At 40.9% G+C, this 24,127-nt stretch overlaps 2 protein-coding genes across 10 annotated transcripts in view; both read left to right on the forward strand.

Moving 5' to 3' along the window:
• The window catches only part of CELF1 (CUGBP Elav-like family member 1), a 53,916-nt gene extending 43,838 nt beyond the window's left edge, over positions 1-10,078 (forward strand). For all 9 annotated transcript variants that reach the window (XM_042814249.1, XM_042814248.1, XM_042814241.1 and 6 more), the window contains 2 exons: positions 712-880; positions 7,113-10,078. In XM_042814249.1, coding sequence (XP_042670183.1) covers positions 712-839 — 128 coding nt within the window. In that variant the 3' untranslated portion in view covers positions 840-880; positions 7,113-10,078. The remainder of the gene's footprint in view (positions 1-711; positions 881-7,112) is intronic.
• A 5,015-nt stretch (positions 10,079-15,093) lies between these two features.
• Positions 15,094-24,099, forward strand: RAPSN (receptor associated protein of the synapse). The gene is made up of 9 exons (XM_042814252.1): positions 15,094-15,419; positions 15,699-15,720; positions 17,819-18,157; positions 19,242-19,400; positions 19,734-19,832; positions 19,923-20,045; positions 22,634-22,687; positions 23,170-23,369; positions 24,012-24,099. The coding sequence occupies exons 1-9, from the start codon at positions 15,196-15,198 to the stop codon at positions 24,082-24,084; spliced, it is 1,293 nt and encodes a 430-aa protein (XP_042670186.1). The 5' UTR covers positions 15,094-15,195; the 3' UTR covers positions 24,085-24,099.
• Positions 24,100-24,127: the final 28 nt, after the last annotated feature.

The raw sequence follows: 24,127 nt of genomic DNA on the forward strand, positions 1-24,127 counted from the left end.
AAAAATAAATATGGCAATCATCAGACTGTAAAACGTGCATATGGAGTGATCTGCCCAGGTAGTAATGTCAACCACTGACTGGGTTAGAAACAGGTTTTTTCAAAACCCTGAGAAAGTTTATTTTGAGTATGCTTTTTCTGTGGAATGTTATACAATGTGTCAGAAGCTAGAAGTACCAGAAGTAATGCTGGTACAAGTATCACACAACTGTGACAGCCTCTTCACTGACTTAATCCCATAATGCCAACGTCATATAAACAGGGAATCATTCAGGTTGGAAAAGATGTTTAAGATCATCAAGTCCACCCATCACCTAACACAATCAAGTCCACCACTAAATCATGTCCCTAAGCACCATATTCTTCAATTTTGTCTCTTTGCTGAACTTAACGTTTTCTGGGTTTGATTTTCTTCCAGGTGGAAGTTTTTATTAAAAAAAAGTGTTGATACTTCTTTTCGTGTTGGAATTCTAGAAAATAATTGATTTAAATTTCCTGAGTTTTGTATAGCTTTTACCCAAAGTTCAGTATGTCAGAAAAACAAAACATTGTCAGAGAGCTCTTAGTAAGAGATTTTTATGAATATTCTAAGCAGTTATCAGTTCTTGAAAATCGTATTTCATGAAAGCCTCTCTAACCTTGTGAGCATGTTGTGAGTAGCTGTTCTGGACAACTTTGGCACGTTGTAACTGCATGTTTCCTTCTTCCTCAGGTTTTGTAAGTTACGACAATCCTGTCTCTGCACAGGCTGCCATTCAGTCAATGAACGGCTTTCAGATCGGCATGAAGCGTCTGAAAGTACAGCTCAAGCGCTCTAAGAATGACAGCAAGCCATACTGAGCGCCCCTCCCCTCCGGGACTGGAGTGAGAAGGATCTTTTGGTAAGTTGGAGAGGAGCGCACTTAGTGATTCGAAGCCCTAAGGCTGTGTTTTTACAGTCCTGGAAGCTGATCCATGCCGTTCTATCTGGCACGTCTTCCCCTGAAGACTCGGCTGCAGCCTCTACCGAGAATCCTGCTTCGAATGAAGGACAAGTTTGTGCTTTTGTTTCCAGTGTTTTACTTTGGAGTTTAGGTGCCATATCGCTGAGGTTGTTGTTTTTTTTTTGTTTTTTTTTTTTTTCCCTTATTTAAGTTTGCTGTGTTTGTAACCAGTGTGTGTTGAGAAGGACCAATGCCAGCTCCTTAGGGGTGGGGAGGTAAGGTCAAAGGGAGCCGCAGAAACTGAAACCACACTGCCTTGGGGTAGAGAAAAGAAGGGGAAGCAGAACTGACACCACACTGCCATGGGGAGAGGAGAAGGGAAAGCAGAAATAACACTGAACAGCTGATGGAGACAAAGATGGGGAAGGAAAACTGAGTTTATCTAAGTTTGGGTGAGCAAAGAACCAACACAAAATAGCCTTTGTCATGCCACACCCACTCTTTGATGCTTCCTTAACAGTATGCTATGGTGAGGAATTAATAAATCATCTCTAAAGCAGAAGATAGGCTGGAAGGGTGAGCACATTAACGAGCCAAAGGAAAACTGCAGTGTTTTTTTGTTTGCTGTATATGAAATAGTGTGTATGTAGCACTGTGAATGTACACAGCACTTTATAAAATTAGATAATGTCTGCCCAGAAAATTTCACTATTTACTGCTGAATGTTAATGAGATGCAGTGGATTTCACCATTTTTAAGAGAACTTTTCCTTTAACTTGGTTTAGAGAGACATAGCTTAGAGTCTGGATGAATATGTCTGAGGCTGGAAACAGGAAATTTTCAATCTCTGATAACCTGCAGAATTTTTCACCAGGTTTTTTTTTTTTTTCCTAACAATTCATTACATTCTCCATTTCTATGGAGTAATGTCCTTTTCACAGAGTAGTACTTTGAATTCATTCTGATAAGCGTAATATGTACTGTTTGTTTCTCTGTTAACTGTTAAATTGAGATACAAAGCACGGAGTTACCCTAAAACAGTTCTTGAAGCTCCTGCTTAAAAAATTGTTTTAATAGGACTTCCTTTCTTGGTCTTTCTGTTCCAAAGATAATTACCTATTCAAAAAAATAATAATCTAATTTGTGCAGTGATATAGTCTAGTAGATAGGTATTTCTTTATACTGCAGTTTTCCTTTAAGGTGGTGTGTACCAGTGCATAGCAGGGCTAACACACAGAGCATTGAGCCATTCAGTCTTATTCCACGTTTTGGTCCGTTATCTTTTATACTGAAGGAAAAATAAACACAACCCTTCAATCAGCACACTTTTTTTTTTTATGCATACATGTGAAATTGCTAGTGCATTGCTATAAGGGCCTTCTACCCTGGTTTTAGGGGCTCAAAGGACTTTTGACACTCTGGCCTGAGTTGTTCTAAGAAATCAGAGTAGAGTCCTGTGTCATAACCACCAAAACCCACCTCTGTCAGAAGAGAAAGTTTACAATTTCTGTATGTCTTTAACAAAAATTCCATTTACCTCATATTTTCTCCTTGTCCTTATTTCCTTGGTATTTCCGGTTGTTGCTGTTTCCCAGGGCGTGAGCTATCGCTGCAGCTTGGGATTCAGCTTCTAAATAATGAATGTGTGGAGTCAGACATAGGGCTTGGACTTTCTATTCTGCTCCAGCAGGAGGAGCACTAAACCCATCAAAGCACCATATTCAATCTGTGTGCCCACGAGCAGTGAACTGTTGGGAATCTAGTGCATTCCCATTCTCAAACCTCAGAAGTACAAGGCCTGACCCATAGCAGAAGAGCCCTTTTCATTGTTAAATTGAAAATCAGTTAGTTGATGCCTGTAGATATTGATGGCATATAGGCAAACCTATCAGTATTTTTCAAATTATTTTGTGATGGCAAAGGTTCAAAGGCCAGATTGCCAAATTTCCCAGTTATGCTGGCATGTGGTACCCTTCAATGTTATTTATTTGGATCTCTCTAAAAACATAAACATTTAAGTGAGCCATGTACACTTGAATCCTACACGATGGGAAAGTTGTGTCCTGGTTTTCTGAGAAGAGAGTGTTGGAGTGTGAAGGCCTCCAGGGTGATAATGGGATTTTTTATAAATAATATACTTTTAAGAAAAAAAAAAAAAAAAAAAAAAAAAAAAAAAGAAAAAAAAATAGTTGGGAGCAACTGCTCCAGGTGCAACCTGCTGTAACCAAGAATGTTGTTTCTATTTTTATAGAAGTTTTATACCGCTCCAGGTGGAGAGTATTTATTACCTAAATTATTTCACTGGAAAAAAAAAAAAAAAAAAAAGGCCAGGGTTTTGTAGAATCCTGAATGTGATTGTTTTACACTCGTAATGATGTGCACAATTGAAACTACTGAGTGGCCTGTTTGCAGCCCAACAACTGCCAAATGGGAGAGATGAATGCTGTGAACCAGTGGAGGAGAGCACTGTGCTCTGGGGTCTCTACAGTCACTCTTACCTTCTTTGCACCCTAGCCCACTGTGCTATCTGAGAACTTTGTCTCGTTTTTCTTTTAATCTGATGCTCTGGCCTCTTTAGTAGTCATTTCAGCTGCCCAAAATTAGACATTTTAGCTCTCACATCCTACAGCTTGTCCTCAGTGCTGTGACTTACAGATCAAGCTGGGCATTGTTGCAGATAGGTGCTTAGGAGATCAACCTTTATACTGTTTGGTCAGTGACTCCTCCCAGACGTAACCACCTTAGACAGGTAACTTGGGCTAGTTCTTGTGCCTTACTGGCATAACTACATTGTAAGTATTGCCAAAAAGGAAGAAAACAAAACAAAAAACTATGCAGGTTAAATTCTAAAATATGTGATCTTCAGTTGGTTTGAATGAATGTAGTTCTGCTTTCTTCAGTAGAGCTGCATCAATTTTCACCAGCTGAAGATGTTGCCCTTTTTCTGTATATGTTGGAGATTTCCCTTTTTTGGTGTATCAGTGTATATGTTGCCAAAGTTAATAAATGTATCAAGTTTGTGACTTTAGCAGATTTTTCTTCTGATAACAGAACTGGTCAGATAAAGTTAACATTCCTGTGTCTTTCTGGTTGCTGCTGCTCAATCTAGAGACTTAGGTTATTGCCTTCCAGTTCTAAGTCAGTTTTCTTCCTCACTGTCTGTCAGGAAGGAAAGTCTAAGACTGCTGGGAAGGAAGCTCGAGGTTTATTTTATCTTATTTCTAATTCCTACCATGCTCTATTCAAGCACAAAACAGATCAGTCAGCTCTTGGGACTTGATGGGAGCAAACTGCCCAAAACAAAGAATTAGATTCTGATTAGTATCTGTTTTGAAAGAATATATTAAAATATTTTAGAAATAAGGAAATTATCTGCAGAACAACAATTAAGTAATAGTAATTTAAAAAGCATGCTTGTATAGGCCAGGGACAGTGAGATTGGAAGGAATGTTAAAAAGGCATACGAAACAGCAGTAGCAAAACCATTTGGGGGCAAACTTGACTCTTGATTTTATAATATGGGAAACTATCATCAGATGTTTCTTGATTATAATCTGTTCTTGTGTCAAACACTTTACTCCTGGATAGCTCAATAAGGACCAGATGAGTTCAAGTAAGCTCTAGAGGGATTGGCTTAATTAGCCACACCGGCAAAATTTTCTTTTAATTCAAGCCAAAGAATCTGAAAGTTTTTGAAACAAAGCCTCATGAGACTTCTCATGAAATAGAATTGCACATTACCTGTGTCACCAGAAAATACTTACGTACTTTCTAGAAGCAAGATGGAAATGTGTCTACTTTATACATTTGTCTCAGAATATATTTGATTTTACTAGATATATTGTAATAATATGAAAATATTATGAATGATTTAAGTCTTAGTCTGATGCTATTTAGTATGTAGTACTGTTGCAAATGAACTCATAGATTCTTCTGTCTCATAGATAACCAACAGTTCAAAATTAGAAACCTCCCTATGAATTATTCTTTTCCCTTCTGCAGTACAGACCTTGCACTGTTAGGAAATGCCTTTGATACATAGTCCTTAAATTTGAAATCTAAGCAGAAGAGAATCGGAACTTCTCAAAAGTATGAGACAATGACAGTGAATTTCTTTTTATATTTCAATGATAAAATAGAATCTGCAGCTAGTAAAGTATTTTCTGGAAAATATGTGCCTCAAAATTTCTGACCACATAAAATCAATAAAGGAAAAAGCTTTAAATCTGAATAACAAGTTACACATTGTAATAGTTTTTGCTTGTATCATACAATCGGCTGAAGTATTTCTTGTTAATAGTTGTGAGGTAGGGAAGGGCAACTGGGCAGAATCCATCAAGTTATGAAGTTGTTTCTAAGTGTTTTATTTGGAAGCATCTTAAAAACAAACAAAAACGTGAATAAAGCAGGCTGCAAATGGGAGTGCTGCTATGAACAAGCAAAATACTTTGAAAGGTTTTTGTTGCAGACATTTAAACATAAGGGTGTTATACATCCCTGAGCATACTTACTACAAAGTATAAGCTACAGAATGCAGAACAGTTGCATTACAATATCATAGTCATGGGAATAAAACAAGGACAAGCTGAAATGATTTTCTCCAAGCAATTAAGTTCTCATTCAGTTTCTCATGGCTGCTTCCTAATGGCTTTATTGGAACTTAGCGACTTGAGTGGTAATTCTAAGTGAAACATTTGAAAAATCTGTTCAAAAAGCCTAAACAAATCACACTCTCAATTCCGAATGGTGCATGCTAGGCACCACTTGATTTCATGCCATGTATTCAGTCTCATGTCTCAGATCATGAGAAGTTTCTGGTTAGAACTTAAAACCTCGCAGCTAGAGCATTTCTAGAACTGTGGAAATAATTGCAAGAGTTCCATTGTACTCTGCTGGAGTTTGTTTCTACTCCATGCTAAGTCCTTTCTCTAAACTGGAAAGCATGAAGAGCAAAGTAATCTTAGCATTTTTTTAAGTAGTCTCACAGTTTTAATGGACAATGTACTGCCTTTTGCTTTGGAGCTAGAATACAATCCTTTGTATTTCTGAACAAACCATGAATGCTGTAATATAATATGAAAGTCTCATCCTGCACTAGTCACCAGCTTTGAGAGGTGCTGAGAAAATAAGGCAGCATACAGGAAATAAAACGGAGTTCAGGAGAGTTGAGAAAGGCCTTGTTTCCTCTCTCCTGCTTTCCTCACTCTTCCCAAAATGTTTCTTCTCTTTTGCAGTTCCAGAGGTTGAGGGGAGGAAACAAAGGTATATCAAAATTTAAGAATTAACATATTTATAAACCTTATGAATGGTTCAGGACACATATTTTTCTATTCATCAAACTGGCAACAGTGACTGTAGAGCTACTCAGAGCCCAGAATCCCCTCCTTGCAAAGCCAGGGAGCCGGGGGCTGTTTATGTTAAAGGCTGGGAAAGGAAAATCCCTGTGCAGGTCGAATGGTATGGAAAGTACTCAGCTAGGACAAGTCTTAACTAGCAGTCAAGAGTCTTAAGGAGTTCTTCTCTAATGTGTAGGGTTTTTGGTTCCACTTACTTGTCTTGTATAATCTTTTTATTTTCCTGTTCCAAACTACCCAACTCCACAGTTTCATGAGCTACTAGGGAATGAGAAGGGGCTGTAGCTGAAGGAAAGAACATGGATTTCCTGGGCTACCACTGCCTATGAAATTCCCATGTTAGGATGCTAAAAAAGTGTCAGCTGTCAAACCACCTGTGAATCCCATTGAGTCCTCTGTCTTGTCTCTCACAGTCTCAATCTCTGTGGTTGACTGAGCACTGGAGCCCTATTTTTTTTTGAATCAGTCTCCTGAGGAGGGTGCTTGCTCTGTTCTTCTCTTAAGCAGAGCTAGTGGAGACCCTAGACAACGGGACAGGGTGAACTATAGTAGTCAGTGTGGCACTAGGCCATGGCATGCTCCACAGAGTGGATGCTGAGGAAAATCGAGGCCTGTGTTTCCATTTAGTTTCTGGCAGTTTGATGTTTACTTGGTGTCCTTCATGTACTTTGACTTTTACTTGTCCATCGTTGGCATGTGCTGCCCTTCCCTGTCAACTCCCTTCCCCAGGAGGTCTCATTGTACAGTGCCCATTCTTGTTCTCTCTCTCCTTGTTTGGATGTACTGCTCTGTGTAACTCAGTGGGTCTCCCTCTTTCTGGTTTGTTTTTTTTCTAGATTCCTGCCGTTTGTTCATCGTTGTGCCTAAAGCATGTCGATGTGGCGTTCAAGTACATCGTCCAAATCCTTGTCTCTTCAGCTTCTCTGATGCTTGAACTCTCACCTTTGACCTTGTGTTGACCTTTGATGCTGATGTGTATTTTTATTATGTTTGTTTCTTTCTTTGTTTTTTTTTTTTTGTGCTGCCAAATTGGTTTTGCTAGAAAGACTGCTGAAGGGGGAATATTTAAACTTGCATTTGAATATAAAAGAATTTCTATTTTTCTAGACCTTCGTAAGATAACCACTTGATTTTGTGAATCTGATTCTTTGTAATTGTCTTCAGAGCAGCCTTGCTAGCATACCTTGTGGAGTGTTTGTATTTCTGTGAACATACAGCCAATCACTTTCTAGGCTTAGTTTTTTCTGTGTGCTTAGTTTTAAAAACACAGTTTTGAAGAAAAAGTCAATTATGTCGTGTGATTCGATTTTTGAGGAGACTTCCTAGTCACATTTTGCTGATCTGGTTTCTGTGCTTGAGGAGACAGCATGTGTTTTTGAGTTCGAACTTGTGACTTGAGTGGCATCAGCAGAAAACACTTGAACTACATTTTCTTCCGATTGTAGCTACATTTTTGCCCTTGCATTCGTTGATTTTTTTAATTTTATTTTATTTTTTCCCCTGCTTCCCTGTGTGATTATCAGTCTGCAGTGAAAATTTGATCAAAGTTGATGTTGTACTTTGTTAAGCCCCAGCATGCCTGGTTTTTTTCGTAACTACAATCTCCTCAGCAAAATGTGATGTTTTTGTTTTATTCTTTCAAACTGAGATCATGCCCAGAAGTGTTTTGCATGTTTCCTGCTGTTTTCTTCACACCCTCGTATATATCACCTTCACCTCTCTGTTTTCTATAGTTTGTGCAAAAACTGAGCAATTTAATGGGTTTCAAAGGTATCCTTTTAAATTGGTGTTTTTGGTATGAGAAATATCTGATCAGAAGCCACCTGAGGGCATCTACCTGTGCACTTAGACTGTCTGCCTGACAGAACACCTGGACCTTGTTCCATTTCCAGCACTGTCAGAGGCTCTTGGGGGCTGGGCTTCACTATTCCTGTAGTAGGAGTCTTGGTGGAAGGGGATAGCTGGGAAGCAGGAAGATGGGGGAACTTTGTAGTATTTCTTTTTCTAAAGTTCTCTGAAGCTAGGGCTCCTCTGAAATGTTCTTTACTAGTACTTTATATAATTCAGGGCACACTTTTACGAAGTCTAGCCTCAGCTTAATACTATCAGTCAGACTCTGGTGGTGGCAGGATCATGGAAAGATCTAGGGTAGCTCTTGAAATAAAGTATTTAAAATATTCTAGAGAAAGCATTTGTAAACCTAGTCATACAACTGCTGGCTCTTTTCCCAAGTGACAAGCACAATACGACAGCCTCTGAAGCTGTTACCTGAACAGGGTACCATCCCCAGCTGTCTTCTCAAGGGGCTTAGCTGGGGAATCTCTACGGAGATTTTTTAGTTTTTGTTTAGTTTTTAATTGGGTAATGAGCTGAGCAGTTTTTCTGGCTTGCAGAATGATTGAGAACGAATCACTGCTTTCTGCATGGCAGGCTTCCCCCAACCCTACTTAAGATCTGCACAGGTAGAAAGTGAGAGGTAGCTTCTAGATGAAGGCGCCTGAAGGGTGTTGTGCTGTGATGAAGTTTCAGTCAAAAAGAGCAGAGAGATAGCATAGATATCTTAACCATATAAAATGATATGACATGAAATCCCAGGAGAAAGGAGTTTACTAATTATGTTTGATTGGGTAGAAATCATACTTTTGTCCAGTGTTTGGGATAATGAAAATGCAGTAAAGATTCCATCCCAATCCTGAGTTGGCTGAGGATACTATACCATTGACATACTAGTTAGATCTGCGTAGACAGTCTTTAGGCAGCTGAAGAGACAGAACATTTTTGGGATATGGTACATATACCTGGGAATGAAGTGTGAGGCTGGATGAGAAAAGGATAGAGACTTGTTTATTTTGAAGGTAGGGTTGTGGGCTGGCTGCTGTTAGTCCCACAGTCTGAATGCACAGGGCTGGGTGTCAGTGGGGACACTGATACCCTGCAGTGTATTGAGTAACTGCCAATACATTTCTGTACGTGCGCATTTGGTTCCGTAAGGAACTCTGGGGAAACCTGTGGAAAAATATCTGAAGAAAACCAAAATGCCAAACGTTGGATGTTTCTTTCCTTTCTTATTTCCTTTCCTTCCTTTGGTTGTTTTAATTGTTCTATGGTGGTTTTAATGGATTTGAGATAGTGGAGCAGCAGCTGCCTTTCTGATTTTTGGCTGCTTTTTGTGAATAATTTAAAAAGAAAATTTACATTTTGGAGACAAACCTGTGGGCTTTTTTATTGGTACAAACATTGTATTTAACACTAGGGGTTTTGTACAGTTTTTTGCCTTTTCTACTAGAAAACAATGTAAAGTGATTCACAATGTGACAAGAAAACAAATTGCCACTATGACCAAATGTAGAGTCTGTTCTGCAGTAATGGGATTTAATCAACTCGAAGTCGTGGTTCAGTCATAGAAATGCTTTTCTTTACCTTGTTTGAGCTGTTCCTTTATTTTTCTTGTTTTGATTTGCAAAACAAAATGTCTTTTTGTGTGAAATTGTGTTGTACTCTGTAGAGAATTATGGATTTTACTTCAATGGTTTAAGAAGCAGAGGAGCACATTTTGCTTTTCTGATGGCAGTTTGTGTAGTGGATTTAAAAATGAAAAGATTTGTTACAAGTTTGGATCAAGCGAGTATGTGTTAAAGGAATTTTCCTTTTGTGTGTGTGTTGTTTTGTTTTTTTTTTTTGTCCCAAAGGGCAACTTAAAGCTGTTTTAATTGCACAGACACACCGACAATAAGTCATTTTGTATATGCCAAGTGTGGTACCTTCCTTTGTTTATTTGCTATTAAACTGTTTGAGAAGAGTCCCTGTGTGTTGTGTTTGTGTCTTAAACTTGAGGTTCTTTTTGGATCCAGGTATGGGATGCTGAGGAGAGATGAGAATTATCTTTCAGTTTCTTACTTGTGAACTACAAAAATTTTCATGATCCAGTGTCACTTGTTCTGGATGCACAGACTTGCTTTCCATGCTGATCAGCTACTTGGAGTGCAATTGAAAATGTTTTTATGGTTATTTAGCTTTTGTTTGTGTCATTTCATGCTCAAATTCTAAACACCTTGGATAATGCTAGTATGTGGTTCACCGAGGAATGAGTTGTAGACATACCCAGCCTCACACCTGCATTATGCTTTCTGGTGTTTGAAGGACTGATTAACTCCAGCACAACACCAGACCTGAGCTATCTATTAACAGAATGTGTGCATGGTGGTATGTAGGATTGGATAAGCACTTCTGGACAAGTCATCTCATTCTACTCCTACGAGCCCCATACCTTCCACTCCCACAGCCTCTTTACCCCAGACAAGACTAAGCTTGCAGAACTTGTCCTGATTCTGCACTGTGGAAGTGCCTCTAGCCCTTGTGCTCTTGTCCCTGGAAATACTACTCTGGGAAATCCAAGCAGGTTGGGATTTTCATAAAACCTCTTGGAATTTTATAACACCTCAGGACTTAGTAGCTCCGGTTTTACAATGGGCAAAAAATTGTGATAAGCAAAGCCTGCTTTGCTTTTAGAACTGAAGTACAATAATTACTTTATTGTAAGTAATGTGTTGTCTAAAGGTTAATATTTGTCATAGGCAGAATATAATTCTGCCTATATAATTCATTCAGAAACTTGACACTAGTTTGATGTTAGTATTGCCCCTCTCAGAGGAGAAAGTACCACAATGACCATCACTCTGTTATGTTTGTGAACAATTCTACAGTTCAGTAGGATGTTTCCTTCTGATGGCTTCCATCTCAGAGTGCAAGCACACCCAGGGGAAGCTATATTCCTCTCTCATGTTCTTTTCTTCTGTTAAATGGCATACTTGGTTTCACCCCATTACTTCCTACATGACTGTAAATCTGAGAGCACTTGCAAGCACCAGGATTCACTGCTGCATTCCTTCCTTTGCAGTACCCCATTGCAGAGTGAGGCGCCAAGCCACCTGTTGCATAGTGTGCTGGGATCATTGCAGTTAATTTGCAGCTGTTGAGAAGGAAGGCTGGAGATATTTCAGTTCAAATATGTCTGAGGTGAAAAATGGAGAGAAACAATTGAATCAGAGAAGTAGCTTGCTTACTTGGGATGGAAGATTCCCTCTTGTACCGCAAAGACGGCAAGCCCTATCTTACCCAATTGGTTAATAGCAGCTTTGCCCATTGTAACTTATGGATCTGATGGTAGACCCCTCTGGGTAGATAGTATTCTTTTTTTAATATTTTGTTTATTTTTTTATTTATTTTGGGACGGTATTTTGTTTTGTTTTAGCCTTTGGAAGTCCACCACCAATCAATAGACTATTAAGCTATAAATAAGAGCCAGTGTATTAATCTCTGAAAATTAGCAGCATTTTACATAGGTTCTTAAGTTCATCAATATCAACAGGAAAACGCAAATCTACGGATTAAATTCTGATATTGAATGCTTTAGGATACCTTATCTTTCTCTCACATTCTCCTCTAGCTCTCATTGCTTGTTTTGACTCCAGGCTCCAATATTCCTGATTTTTTACCACTATGTTCTGCTGTCTTCATGTGCCCAGGAGCCACAGGGGATACATTATGAAAAGTAATGGGCAAGGAGATTAACAGCTCAGCATGATCACTGTTAGAAAATCAATATGTGTATGACTATAGCTTCACAGTGTAACAGGTGAGATTCCGTGATTTCCACGCGTCTTGCAAGTTTAACTGCAGTTCCATTGATATCAATTGATGGTTTAATATAGAAGCTGTATTGTATTTGTATACAGTACACAAGCTGTAAAGTGTTTGTTTCTCACATGATGTAGAGCAGTCTTGAGCTGCAGACTGATCATCCTGCCACTAAATTCTCAGGTACACGTAGTCAGTGTCTCGGTGATGCTATCCTCTTACCTCTCGGTATTTAGACAGGTTTATTGGGCTCAGGGTGGGTACTGTTCATATCACAGTATTTTTCTGTTTATTGAGGATGATTAGTTCGAGCTTGGTGGTTCTCTAAACTCTAAGTTAAAGTTTTCATCTTGGCAGATTATTGGACTCTTAGGAGTCTAAGCACTGTTTCACTGGAGAATTACATGCAACACAAAAGCAAGGAAGTACACTGTGATCAGCAAAATGCAGGACAGATCATTTCCCTGGTAGAATGGCTTTTTCAGCCTGCAAGGTATCCTTCTTCATGGGATGTAAAAGCAGTGTTACAGTAAAGTGGCCCAAAAATATCAGAATGAGTTTAAGTTACAGACAGGTATGAAAATAAAGTGAAGTAGTCTGCTCCAGCAAAGAGTTATGTGAATTTTTTTGTTTCCCCTTTTTGAGTCCTGACTGGCTTAATTCTTATATGGCTGCTGTCTCTGGGTCTCTAAGTTTCTACAAGTCCAGAAATCTGATGGCCACATCATTATTGTTGCTTTCCACGGGGATCTATCTTCATCATGTGTCCATCCCATCACCCACCTCTGGAGAGGCATATAAAAATCACTGCAGGAAGGAGAGGTTTTTATATTCTGAATCTGGCTTATAAAGAAACCCTGAAATCTAAGGGAACTAGATAATTTTAAGTGTTGGCTTTGTGCATTAACCAGCTCTTTGTTAGCTTTTCTTTCCTTCAGTTGTCTGTAGGTTTTTTTTTTTCCATAGTTTATTTCCATAGTTGGGGTATACAGAGGCTCTGCTGAAACACTTTCTAGCACATCACCTCTCTAAAAAACAATGCTAAATTAAATAATGAGATTACCATAGAGTTTATAAGCTCACAAAAGTAAATAAGCCTGATGGTATCAAGATTTCTACCATTAAGAAATATGTATTTTCAATTGTTTTTTGATAGAATTTTGGATAAAGGCATGGATGGAATCTCCAGCCTCTGATTCCTTATTCTTGTGTGTCCTGATTTCTTCAAGAGTATTACATCAGGAAGGCTCTTCTGGGTTTGTGTTTCCTTAGGCAGCTATGACCCAGACCAGGATGATCCAACCAGCATTCCATCAGTTATCACAGAATGGCCCAGGTGGGAAGGGACCTCAAGAATCATAAATCTCCAACCCCCCCCGCCAGGGTCACCAACCTTGCCATTGAATACTAGACCTGGTTGCCCATGGCCCCAGGCATCATATTCATATAGAAGCATGGACATAACTGGAGATATGCCTGCTTCTGTATTTGGGTCTGTTGTTGAAAATCTGAATTGCCATTTCTAATTGGCCAGTAGAAGACTCACAAAACTGCATCGGGGATTTCTGTATCTGAAAAACTTCGTATATCCCTGATGCATCTTCATACCCCCCACAGTTAGGTATTTCTTCTGAAGGGCAGAGTAAGTCTATAGATGGTTCAAAGGCTGGGTCCCTTAAAAATGCATACCAGATCAATAGAGGTATGAAACTTGCTTCCTAGAGTAAACAGTCTAACTTTACTCTTTCAAAGATAGGAGAATTAAAAGCTATCTTCAAATTGGGCTGAGAATCTTATGTAAAGCAGATGGCACAGAAATGTATTGCCTCAATTCATTGTAATTCCTCATTAACGTTCAGAAAAGTCTGGATGTAGAACTTCAAAAATGCGTTTAACAAATTCTGTTGAAGACTCTTGGACTGTCACAGGAATCTGATGGCAGTGAGCAACAGTCAGTCACAGACAGTTTTTCAGGGTGGTTATCATCTTGAGAAGTGAAGCCATTGGTGGCATATTGGCAGTGAATTGATGACAGAGCTGATCCTTGAGCACAGGAACAGTCCCCATTGCCAGCTGAGGTCCTCAGAAAGGAGGCAGAATTTTGTGCCTGGCAAAGTATAGAATTATAGAATCCTTAGAGTTGGAAGGGACCTTTAAAGGTCATCCAGTCCAACTCCCCTGCAATGAACCAGGGCATACGCATCTAGATTAGGTTGCCCAGGCCCTGAACCAGTTTCGCCTTGAAAGTCTCCAGGAATGGGACATCTACCACATTTCTGGGTAACATGTTCCAGTGTTTCACCACCCTCACTGTGTAAAAGTTTTTCCTTCTATCCAACCTAAATCTATCCTCTTTAAGCTTGAAACCATTTCCCCTTGTTCTGTCACAACTGACGCCGCTAAAGAGTCTGTCCTCCTCTTTCTTGCAGCTCACCTTTATGCAGTGAAAGGCCACTATTAGGTCTCCCTGGAGCCTTCTCCAGGCTCATCAGCCCCAGCTCTTTCATGCTGTCTTGTAGGAGAAGTGTTCTGTCTTTTGGATCATTTTTGTGGCCCTCTCTGGATATGCTCTACTATCAGGCACATTGTTGCAAGCAGAGTGTACGTACTGGAATTTTTGAATTCCTTTTTAAAACATAACCTACTTTTTAGAGTATGTATTGTTCCTAAAGATACAATGCTAGCTGAGTCTACTACCTCCCAGACTACCCCATCACCACAGTGCTTTTGCAAAAGAAAAGGGTAAGTGAGAAAAGAGAGGCAAACATAACATCCCTGTGACTGCAGCTGATTGTCTGTCTCTCCATGAGGTATTTATAAGCTGCATTCTGGCAGGCTGGGGTGGGCAGTTGGCTCACCCTGACCTTGGAGGCTGGAAGCCTGACCAGCATTCCTGGGAGCCACGTGAGCCAGATTGGCAGGAACAGCTGCAACCAATGGAGATGCCTAGCAGTGGCTGCTCAGATTGAGTTTCACTCCAGTCACTTGAGATTTTTCTCTTTCTCCCCCTGTTGTGCTTTTCGTCTTTGTTGATGGGGTTGGACAGGCGAATGCACTGATGTAGTCTTAGCGAGCAAGACATTCGTTTAGTGGATTTGGGATTCTGCCTTCATTGCCAAACAACCATTTCTTGCCATTGCCTTCCACAGCTCCAGCTGCCTGGCATGGCTGGGTTTTTATAGCTCCAAGCTTTCTGAGCACACAACCTGCCCTCCTGTATTAGGGCATTTTATGTTGTGTTCTCTCAGGCTCTTCATTTTTGCTGCATTTAGAGATTAGTACATGAGGCTTTTTAATGCATGGGAGATGGGTCAGGACCAGACAAAGCAACAGATAGAAAAAGGACTCCATCTCTACCAGTCTAATCAGACTGAAAAGGCTCTGCAAGTCTGGATGAGGGTTTTGGAGAAGTCTGCGGATCCTGCTGGCAGGTTTCGCGTTTTGGGTTGCCTCATCACTGCTCATGCAGAGATGGGCAGATACAAAGATATGCTGAAGGTAAGGCAAACTGGAGATGAATGCATGCCATTGTGTTACACCCACTACAGAGTGTGGCTGGAGATAAGAATGTAAAATCAGGGCTTTTATGTTGCATATAGTAACATGTGCTAGCTATTGGGAGCATGTTGTGAGCTGCCTTAATCGCTGTGTTGATAGCTCCAGCTTACAAGATACACAGAGTACAAATTCTTATTGGGCCTCATCCTTTAGGATTCCTAGGTTAATGAGGTTCTCTAGGTAATCATGGGGACCTTTCTTGATTTATTCCTCATACAAGCACGCCCTGTGATGAAGCTTCAGAGAAAGGTATGAAAACAGAACATTTACTACAGCAAAAACTGTTTTCAGCATGTACCTCAGAGTAAATAGAGATCTTCAAGTAGATTCTATAGAATAAGCAGCAGTCTTGTGAGGAAATGTCTGTTATCTTGTTCAACTGCTTGGTATCTGTCACAGATCTGACATTTTTATTACAATTGTTTGCAAAGGGACTGATTAAGAGGGGAACAGAGATTCTTTTTGGGGAGTAGGGGGTGGATGTTGAAAGATGTTCAAGGAGGAGTCTGACAATTGAGGTCAGAGAGAGGCTCCCAGTTGTGAAGCATTGGAGAAAGGATATAAGACTTGATCAAAGAGTGGCAAAAAGAAGCTGAAGCTGCATACAGAAATGCATGAGGATAAACACATTGATGAAGTGAATAAGAAGAAGCTGATGAATGGATCTGAGAAGTCACAGGATGCATACATACAGTAGCAGACAGTGTCTGGGAGACTGACTGAGGAATCTGGAAGACAGGACAGTGTATTAACAGTCTTAAGTAGCTATCCCAGCCTAAAATAGGGTCTTACTAAAGGGCCTTGGTGTTCTAATGTTTTTGACCGCCTCTTACTAAACTAGTAATCATTCAGCATGTAGAACAAAAAGTGAAGGGGGTGCCATATCTCATTGAAAAATTCCTGGTAGCTCTGTTTAGAAGTGGTGGGGTCATCTTATGAGTGAACCTGTGCACATGTCAAAACCTCATCTACAAAGCAGATAATTAGCATGAAGGAAAAAAAGGTATTAACACACATGGAAAACATCTGAAGATGAGAAGTTCTGAGAAACGCTGTGGGATAGGTGGTGGCAGAAAAAACAGATTGATTAGGGAAGAGAGAATCCAAAAAGGTAAGGTATAGCTACCTGGGAAACAGGCAAATGAGTGAACCCAAGATACTCAAACCATAATTTGTTACCCCTGAAGAGAACAGAAGAAGAGCTCAGACTAGATGAATTTTAGTTCCTCTTAGTATTAGGAAAAACAAACAGCTTCATTCAAACTGAGTATTTTACTGCAAGTTATCAAAGATAGAGGATGGAAAACATTAATATTAATCACTGAGAGAGGAAATAATGGGGAAAAAGGGGTCTTTGAATTAAACACACGAAATTAACTGTGATTTAAGAAGAGTTGTTATGCTCAGTCTCTCGGAGAGAAAAATTGCTTCACACCATGGAATCAGGCTGTGGCAATCGAGAAGTAATGAAGAACTTACATAAAGGTAAGGGAATGCAGGAAAGAATAAGCTAACACGTGCTAATGAGTCCACATGGCAGCTTTCTTGAAATGCTAAGGAGAGGGTGGACATATACACCCAAGCATAAGCAGTTGTATTGGTTTCTACTTTGTGGAATACATAACATGTTCTAGCGGATTAAATCATTATGTATTGCCAATGTGCAAAAATGAAACAGATAGTGCCTTTAGGAATTGTTATCTGTGAATCTGACTGCTTTAATGAAAACACATATAGAGAAAATTGCTGAATATTTACCTTTGTTATGAATGTTAATTCAAGGCAGCAGTGTGCTTGGTTCATCACCGAGCACAGAAGAGAATCTCTGCTCAGAAGAGCGTGAGGTCTAAAAGAAAACAGACTTAAAATTTACTAGAACTGGAAGCAGGGAATCATAGAAAAAAAAAACAAAAACAATACTAGACTATAATTTTTAGTATAAAATTGATGAAATAGCTTACTTAGTTTCTTTGAGTACTTCAATATCAAGCCTTCTAGAGAAAGCAGAATTAATTATGTGAGCAGAAGAAAGTGAAGATGCCAGAGGTTTTCTGCCTCTCCTGCTTCTCTTTAGGATCACTTAACATTTTTCTTCCACTAACTGCCAGCTCAGTGTCCATGTCCAAGAGGCTGAGAAAGAGGTTTCTTCAGACTGTTCACATGCATAGACTGCTTTTGTGTAAACCTGCAGATAATTAATTGCTTGTTGTATACAGTGCCATGTGATCCATGCTGCCCTGCTCAGGGATGTGCCACTTCTCCAGTGCAGGGTGCTACTCTGTGAGTGTTTGAGCTGTATTTAAGTAAATTACATGCCTTTTATAAACACGGTCTTTTCTACTTGAAGTTCGCAGTGGTACAGATTGACACAGCACGGGAGCTGGAAGACCCAAATTACCTTACAGAGGGCTATCTAAACCTGGCTCGCAGCAATGAGAAACTCTGTGAATTCCAGAAAACAATATCTTACTGTAAGACATGCTTGAACATGCAGGGTACTACTGTGAGCCCGCAGCTGAATGGCCAGGTGAGCCTCAGCATGGGCAATGCCTTCCTGGGCCTCAGCATTTTCCAGAAGGCTTTGGAGTGCTTTGAAAAAGCTTTACGCTATGCACACAACAATGACGACAAGATGCTGGAGTGTCGAGTCTGCTGTAGCCTTGGGAACTTCTATGCCCAGATAAAGGTGCAGTAATCCAAGGGGGGGGAGGATGGGAGGGCAATTGTCTCATAATGGAAAGCACTGTGAATTTCAACTTATATCTGCTGTAGGAAGTGAAGTGCTGGCAGAATGTTCCAAATTTAAATATCTACACTGTAAAATCATCAGAGAATACTCCTCTTTGTAGTAAGGATTGGTGGAATGCTTATGTAGTTCAGCAGAAGCAGCTGTGAATTGAAAAGATTAAACTTAGCTTCAAAGATCACATCAGAGGAGGCAGTATCTGCAAGCAGGCAGAACTCAAAGGGTTCTAGTTCAACTACTGTTGCAGGCAAATAGTTATTTGTATGTACAAAACCAGGCAGGAATTGAGGGTGAAGTGATTTGCAGTTCTAACTTCCATTATAAATGCAACAAATCATCTCCCTTCTTGAAAAAGTCTTGATTTTTGTCACTAACGGAAGACTCGCTAACTGAAGTATCTCACTTGAGAATGGTTTAGATATCTTTAATACTTTTATGTACTTATCATAAAACAAGGTTTATTTCTAAACTTTCTTAATGCAGAAAGATGTGTATATTTATATATATATTTTTTTTGCATGTGTGTTTTAACTAGTTACCGTGGATTTGCTGAGGCCATTATTATGTTGTTCCTGCTTCCTGCAGGGCTGAATAACCAGCCTCTGAGAGATCCTGACTTTCCACATGAAAAACATGAGGGCTCCATGTATACGCTGAAAGCAAAGATAACATAAAACCAGAGACAGTTTTCAGGCTTCAGCTACAGAAGAGAACAAATGATTCTGGCAGCATATGGCTGTTGGTGTACTATATAAAATTCATATGCTGTGTCATTTCTCACGTGTCCTGAAAATAGAGAGCAATATGAATTCAGCACATGGCAATTCCACCTTCCACAGTTTGATATTCACATCAATAGAGAAAGCAGGGCACGTGGAAGAGGACAGGCAGGGGAAGAAAGGCGTACAAAAATCTGCTAGCTGTTGCAGCATTAGTAAATCAAAAATAGTTGCTTTTGTCCCTTTTTTTTTTTTTTTTTTCTTTTTCGGTCTTTTGCTGTCACTACTGTCTGTCTGCCTTACAGGACTATGAGAAAGCTTTGTTCTTCCCATGTAAAGCAGCAGAGCTGGTGAATGACTATGGAGCAGGCTGGAGCTTGAAGTACCGTGCAATGAGCCAGTATCACATGGCAGTGGCCTACCGGAAGCTGGGGCGCTTGGCAGACGCTATGGACTGCTGTGAGGTACAAGGGTGCAAGCAGACACAGAGCTGGCAGAGGTCTCTGCAGTGGGATCTTACCTACAGGACAGGGCTGGGAGGAAAGGGAAGCCATGACTTTCACACCTGACTAGATATTCCCACTGTCTCCCAGTCTTAGAGCTCTGGTTTTAGTAGCAGTGTGTGCCTCAAAATTTGAGCCTATGAATGTCGTCTAGTTAGGAACATGAACAAGACTGCACTTTAAACTAACTAAAAATGCTGCGCCATTTCTCCAGAGTTGACCCTTCAGTGTCTGGAGCATACAGCCCCGCTCTGTTTGTTCTCCCTTACTGACCAAAGACCTAATTTCTTTCAGGAGTCCATGAAGATTGCCCTTCAGCATGGTGACCGGCCTCTGCAGGCACTGTGTCTGCTGTGCTTTGCTGATATCCATCGCAGTCGCAGAGATGTTCAGGTACAGCTACCATGAAAGACAGAGGGGATGGGAAGACGGTGTGAAAAGCGGGTCATAGCAAAACATGTGTTTTCCTTCCTGCCACTGCAGACAGCCTTTCCCCGGTATGATTCTGCCATGAGCATCATGACAGAGATTGGAAACCGCCTGGGTCAGATCCAGGTGCTGCTAGGAGTGGCTAAGTGCTGGATGATCCAGAAGGAGCTGGACAAGGTCAGTAACAAACTTGTTTCTGCATAAGTCTTTCAGATGAGATGAGAGCTGTCATTTTCTGAGCTGAATGCCCATCAGATGCATAGAGAACTGTCCCCCTTTTTCTACCAGCAGTCTTCTGCTTGTGTAATCGTATTTCTCCAGATGGTTCCTCTAAGCCAGGAATTAGTTGCTAACAATATGAACATCCATTCTGAGTCAGGCTGGTGACCTACAGAACCGTCTCATTAGTCAGTCCTGATGACTTTAAACACTACACTGAGAAAGCAGCATTGAGGAAAGGAAGTCTGCTTCTGCCACTGAAGGCAATCAGCTTATTCTCTAAAATAGATTCCGCTGCCTACTCTCTAGCAGTATGACTAAGCTTATTACTGTGATCATTTTTAGACAGCCCTACAGCTCCACCATGTGCTTTGCAGACAAATATGACCATAAATTCCTGGAGAAACTAGAGGTGTATAAATCATGACGTGAAGCAGAGAAATGAGCAGAAAAGGATTTGAGAACAGACAGCGGGTCAATATAGTATAAGAGGATGAAGTTCACTGTTTTGAAAGTGCTTAGGTGGTGTATATGTCTTAAAATCCAGACTGTACTAGATGCAGCAGATCCCACTGTTAGTGGGCTGGAGAAGAAAATGCTCAAAAGTTAGTCTTCAGTGCTGAAGGACCTGGAATGTCTACATAGTGACACGCTGGGGTGCCATTTTGGGTGTAGATACCTGAAGTTTCACTCTTATCAATAACGAGAGAGAACAAAGTATATGAGGTAAAATGAAGCTTCTCAGAAGGAAAACAAGCATGTACCTGTCAGAAAAAAACACGCTCAAAGTGCAATCAGCATCTGAGTTCCCTACAGAGGGAAATCAATTGGGTAAAACACACATTGCAATCTTACTAAGTAAAAACTGTTTGCATTGGAAGAAACTGGACTTAAAAACTTTGCCTAATGAAACCTCATATATCATGTATCTTTCATATATCATATTCAAAAATATGGGACAGGATGCAGGTAGGCCGCTAAACAAAAAAATATTCAGAGCACTCATCTAATCCCTGCTCTCCCTCATCCCACCTTCAGCCACTGCCATGCTCTGATACTACAGGCAGATCTCTGTGAAACCCTGGCAAGGACTTTGCAGAGAGCCCTAATCTCACCGGTATCCGTTAAAGAAGGGAATGTGTTTTGGTTTCTGCACTAAGTGTTAGAGGCAAATCTGTCCTAATGGTCAGGGACTTTATTCCCATCACCCCAAACATGACCTCCTCAAATGTCAAAGCACTGAACGATTGCCCACGGCTATTCCTCAGTTTCCATTTCTCATGCTGCTCCATCCCAGTATCAGTTACTTAAGAAAGCTTTCCACTTGCAGATTCCCTATTCTTATCCTGGCCTTCTTGGGGCAATTTCCTCAGACAGTCCCACTATTCTTTCATTGCATGTAGTTAATACTGTGTCTATCCCAATTCCTTCCAGCTGCTGTCACAGCCTATTTGCCCAAACGCTCGTGCAGTCTCGTGTTCCTCTCTTAGAAAGACTGTCCCCTGAACTTCTCAAGCATCTCTTCCTTCCACTTCATATGCTTCACTTTCTTAATCCTAGTAATTACTTTCAAGTTTTCCAGTATACAGTCACACTTCCTAGGCACACCGCTCAGTAATATTTTATCTGCTACCCATTGATTCCTGCCTACTTCCTCTGCAAGTCCCTTATCCTAGGCTGTTGCTGCCACAGATATAATGCCCTCTCCTCTGTATTCAGAGTGCACTCTTTCATCTCAGATGGTTCTCAACTCTTATAACTTGGCATCACCTACTATTCCAGTGTGGAAATTTGATAAGGTTCCTCATCAATATTGTGGTTAAAGGCAAATGTCTTCTTCCCCCTCAATAAACCTGAAGTGGGTCTTAGTCTCCATTTCCCAGAACTACAGAGTATCAGAACAGCGTGGAACGCTCTGACATGTAGGGGAAAGTATAGATTCATTTGATATGTCAGTTGCCATACTAAACACTTCAAACTGAAAAGATTACTCGCAGTACACTTCTACAGTGTGCTATATGTAAGTAGGACAAAGTGGATGCATGAAGAGCAAGAAAATGGAAAAGCCCGTTAGTAGTGCTCATCCCTTCCTCTTGTAAAAATGAAATTGGAGTTGCTCAAAGAGATTGGGCCTGTAAAGCAGGATGGGGGACAAGATTCGCTTTACTTATGCTCCATCCCAATCATGAAGACTGTGTGATTGATTTTAAATGAATGTATTCTCTCTGCTTAGAAACCCCAGCCTCTGCCAGCGTCATAGCCCTTCTTTGCATGACGTGGCTGGAACAGAAATGATGGTTATGTCTGTGTGGGTTGTTTTGTTGTTGTTTTTTTTTTTTTTTTTTTTCAGAAACAAAGCTTTTCTTCTGAATGGACTTTTGGTGGGATATATCTACCAGACAGCCATGTGTTCATGGTTGCAGGGATGTTTGTTCATTCAAATTTCACACTGTATCTCTTCTTTCAGTTCCTGTCAGAGTATTCTATACGTGTACATTTTTGTTACATCAGACTGAGAATTGGTAATATATGCTCTCCATTTACAGGCTCTGGAAAGCATTGAAAAGGCACAGGAACTGGCAGAGGGACTAGGGAACAAGGTAGGACCCTATAGCTTCTCTTCATTACTTTCTCTAGTCTTCTGTCAAGCGATTTAATATTCCAAGCATTACAGCATCCAGACTTGTTATTGCTTACTAATGAGTCTATATTAACCAACTGATGATGCTTTGTTGTGTTTAGTTATAAGCATCAACTTGCAGGTCTGAGAAGTGAGGAAGGGATTACAGTGGGATAAACAGGGAGAAATGGGGAGCATTAAAAACGCAATGTGAAGCAACTGCAGAGCTGAAGGATTAGGAGTCTCCTCTTGAAGAATACTTCTGGCCTGTGCCACGGCTGAACTGAGTGCTGGTTGCAGGCAGAGGGAACCAAATGTCCTTATGACCGATCCTATCCCTTGGGCACCCTTTTATGCTGTCACTTCTCTAGCTGACTAATTGGGGCCATAGTGGTCCTGTCCCTTTGCTAGTGCTCTATCTTCACCTTGTTCATTTTTCTTGTTTCTGCCTCTCATGTGCAGCTTGGTCTGCTGAAGCTCCACTGTCTGTGTGAAAGGATCTATCGCACAAAGGGGCAGCAGCGAGAATTGCGTGACCATGTAGTGAAGTTCCATGAATGCGTGGAGGAGATGGAGCTGTACTGTGGCATGTGTGGAGAATCTATTGGGGAGAAGAACAACCAGCTGCAGGCGCTGCCTTGCTCCCACTTCTTCCACTTAAAGTAATGAGCTGGAAATACCGGAGATCTTTGCCCTTATGTTAGAGTAAGGAGCAGTTCATGCTCAGAACAAGACAGCTGTGTATGCTTTTCCCCAGGTGTTCTACACGATTTCATTAGCCATAGCCTTTAGAGGGTGAGATTTAGTTGTAACGTCCACTTCACTCCCTTGCCTTGTAGGCACTTAGCTCAGTTCACAGATTATCTGTTACTACCTTTTGGGAGATCTATGCTCCCACAAGCGGTTTGGCTTTTTTCCCTGAACCCCTCCATTTCACTCTGGTAGGTGAGGAGTACAAAGCTGAGTAAGGCGTTCAGTCCATTACTGTGTTACTGTCACAATGGACATTGTCTTATTTTTAGTTCCAAAACTTAAGTATTTAAGAACATACCATCAGGATGACACTACACCAGTACGGGACTGCCCCCAGAGTCCATGGGGGCTGCTGTCCCTAGCAGGAAAGGAGAGCAACGCAGCTTCCTCTTGTGGAGGAACGTGCTGCAGCGCTTCCACCAAACCACTGTATGACAGATCTCGTGGGTGTCCGGGCCGGCTGCGTGCCCGCCCGTGTGGCCCGTGCTCAGAGGCAGCACTGGCACCGGGGGCGGCGGAACCCCCTGCCACCCGCCCGCCTTCTTTTGCAGGTGCCTGCAGACCAACGGGACGCGGGGCTGCCCCAACTGCCGCCGGCTGTCGGTGAAACCCGGATACGTGTGATCGCGGACGCCGCCGAGCACGGGAACCGCGGTGCCTCCTGCTG

This window comes from Centrocercus urophasianus, unplaced genomic scaffold (assembly GCF_019232065.1).
Source record: "Centrocercus urophasianus isolate 14NV4802_14NV808 unplaced genomic scaffold, USGS_Curo_1.0 seq_14, whole genome shotgun sequence".
In the NCBI taxonomy this organism is placed as follows: domain Eukaryota; kingdom Metazoa; phylum Chordata; class Aves; order Galliformes; family Phasianidae; genus Centrocercus; species Centrocercus urophasianus.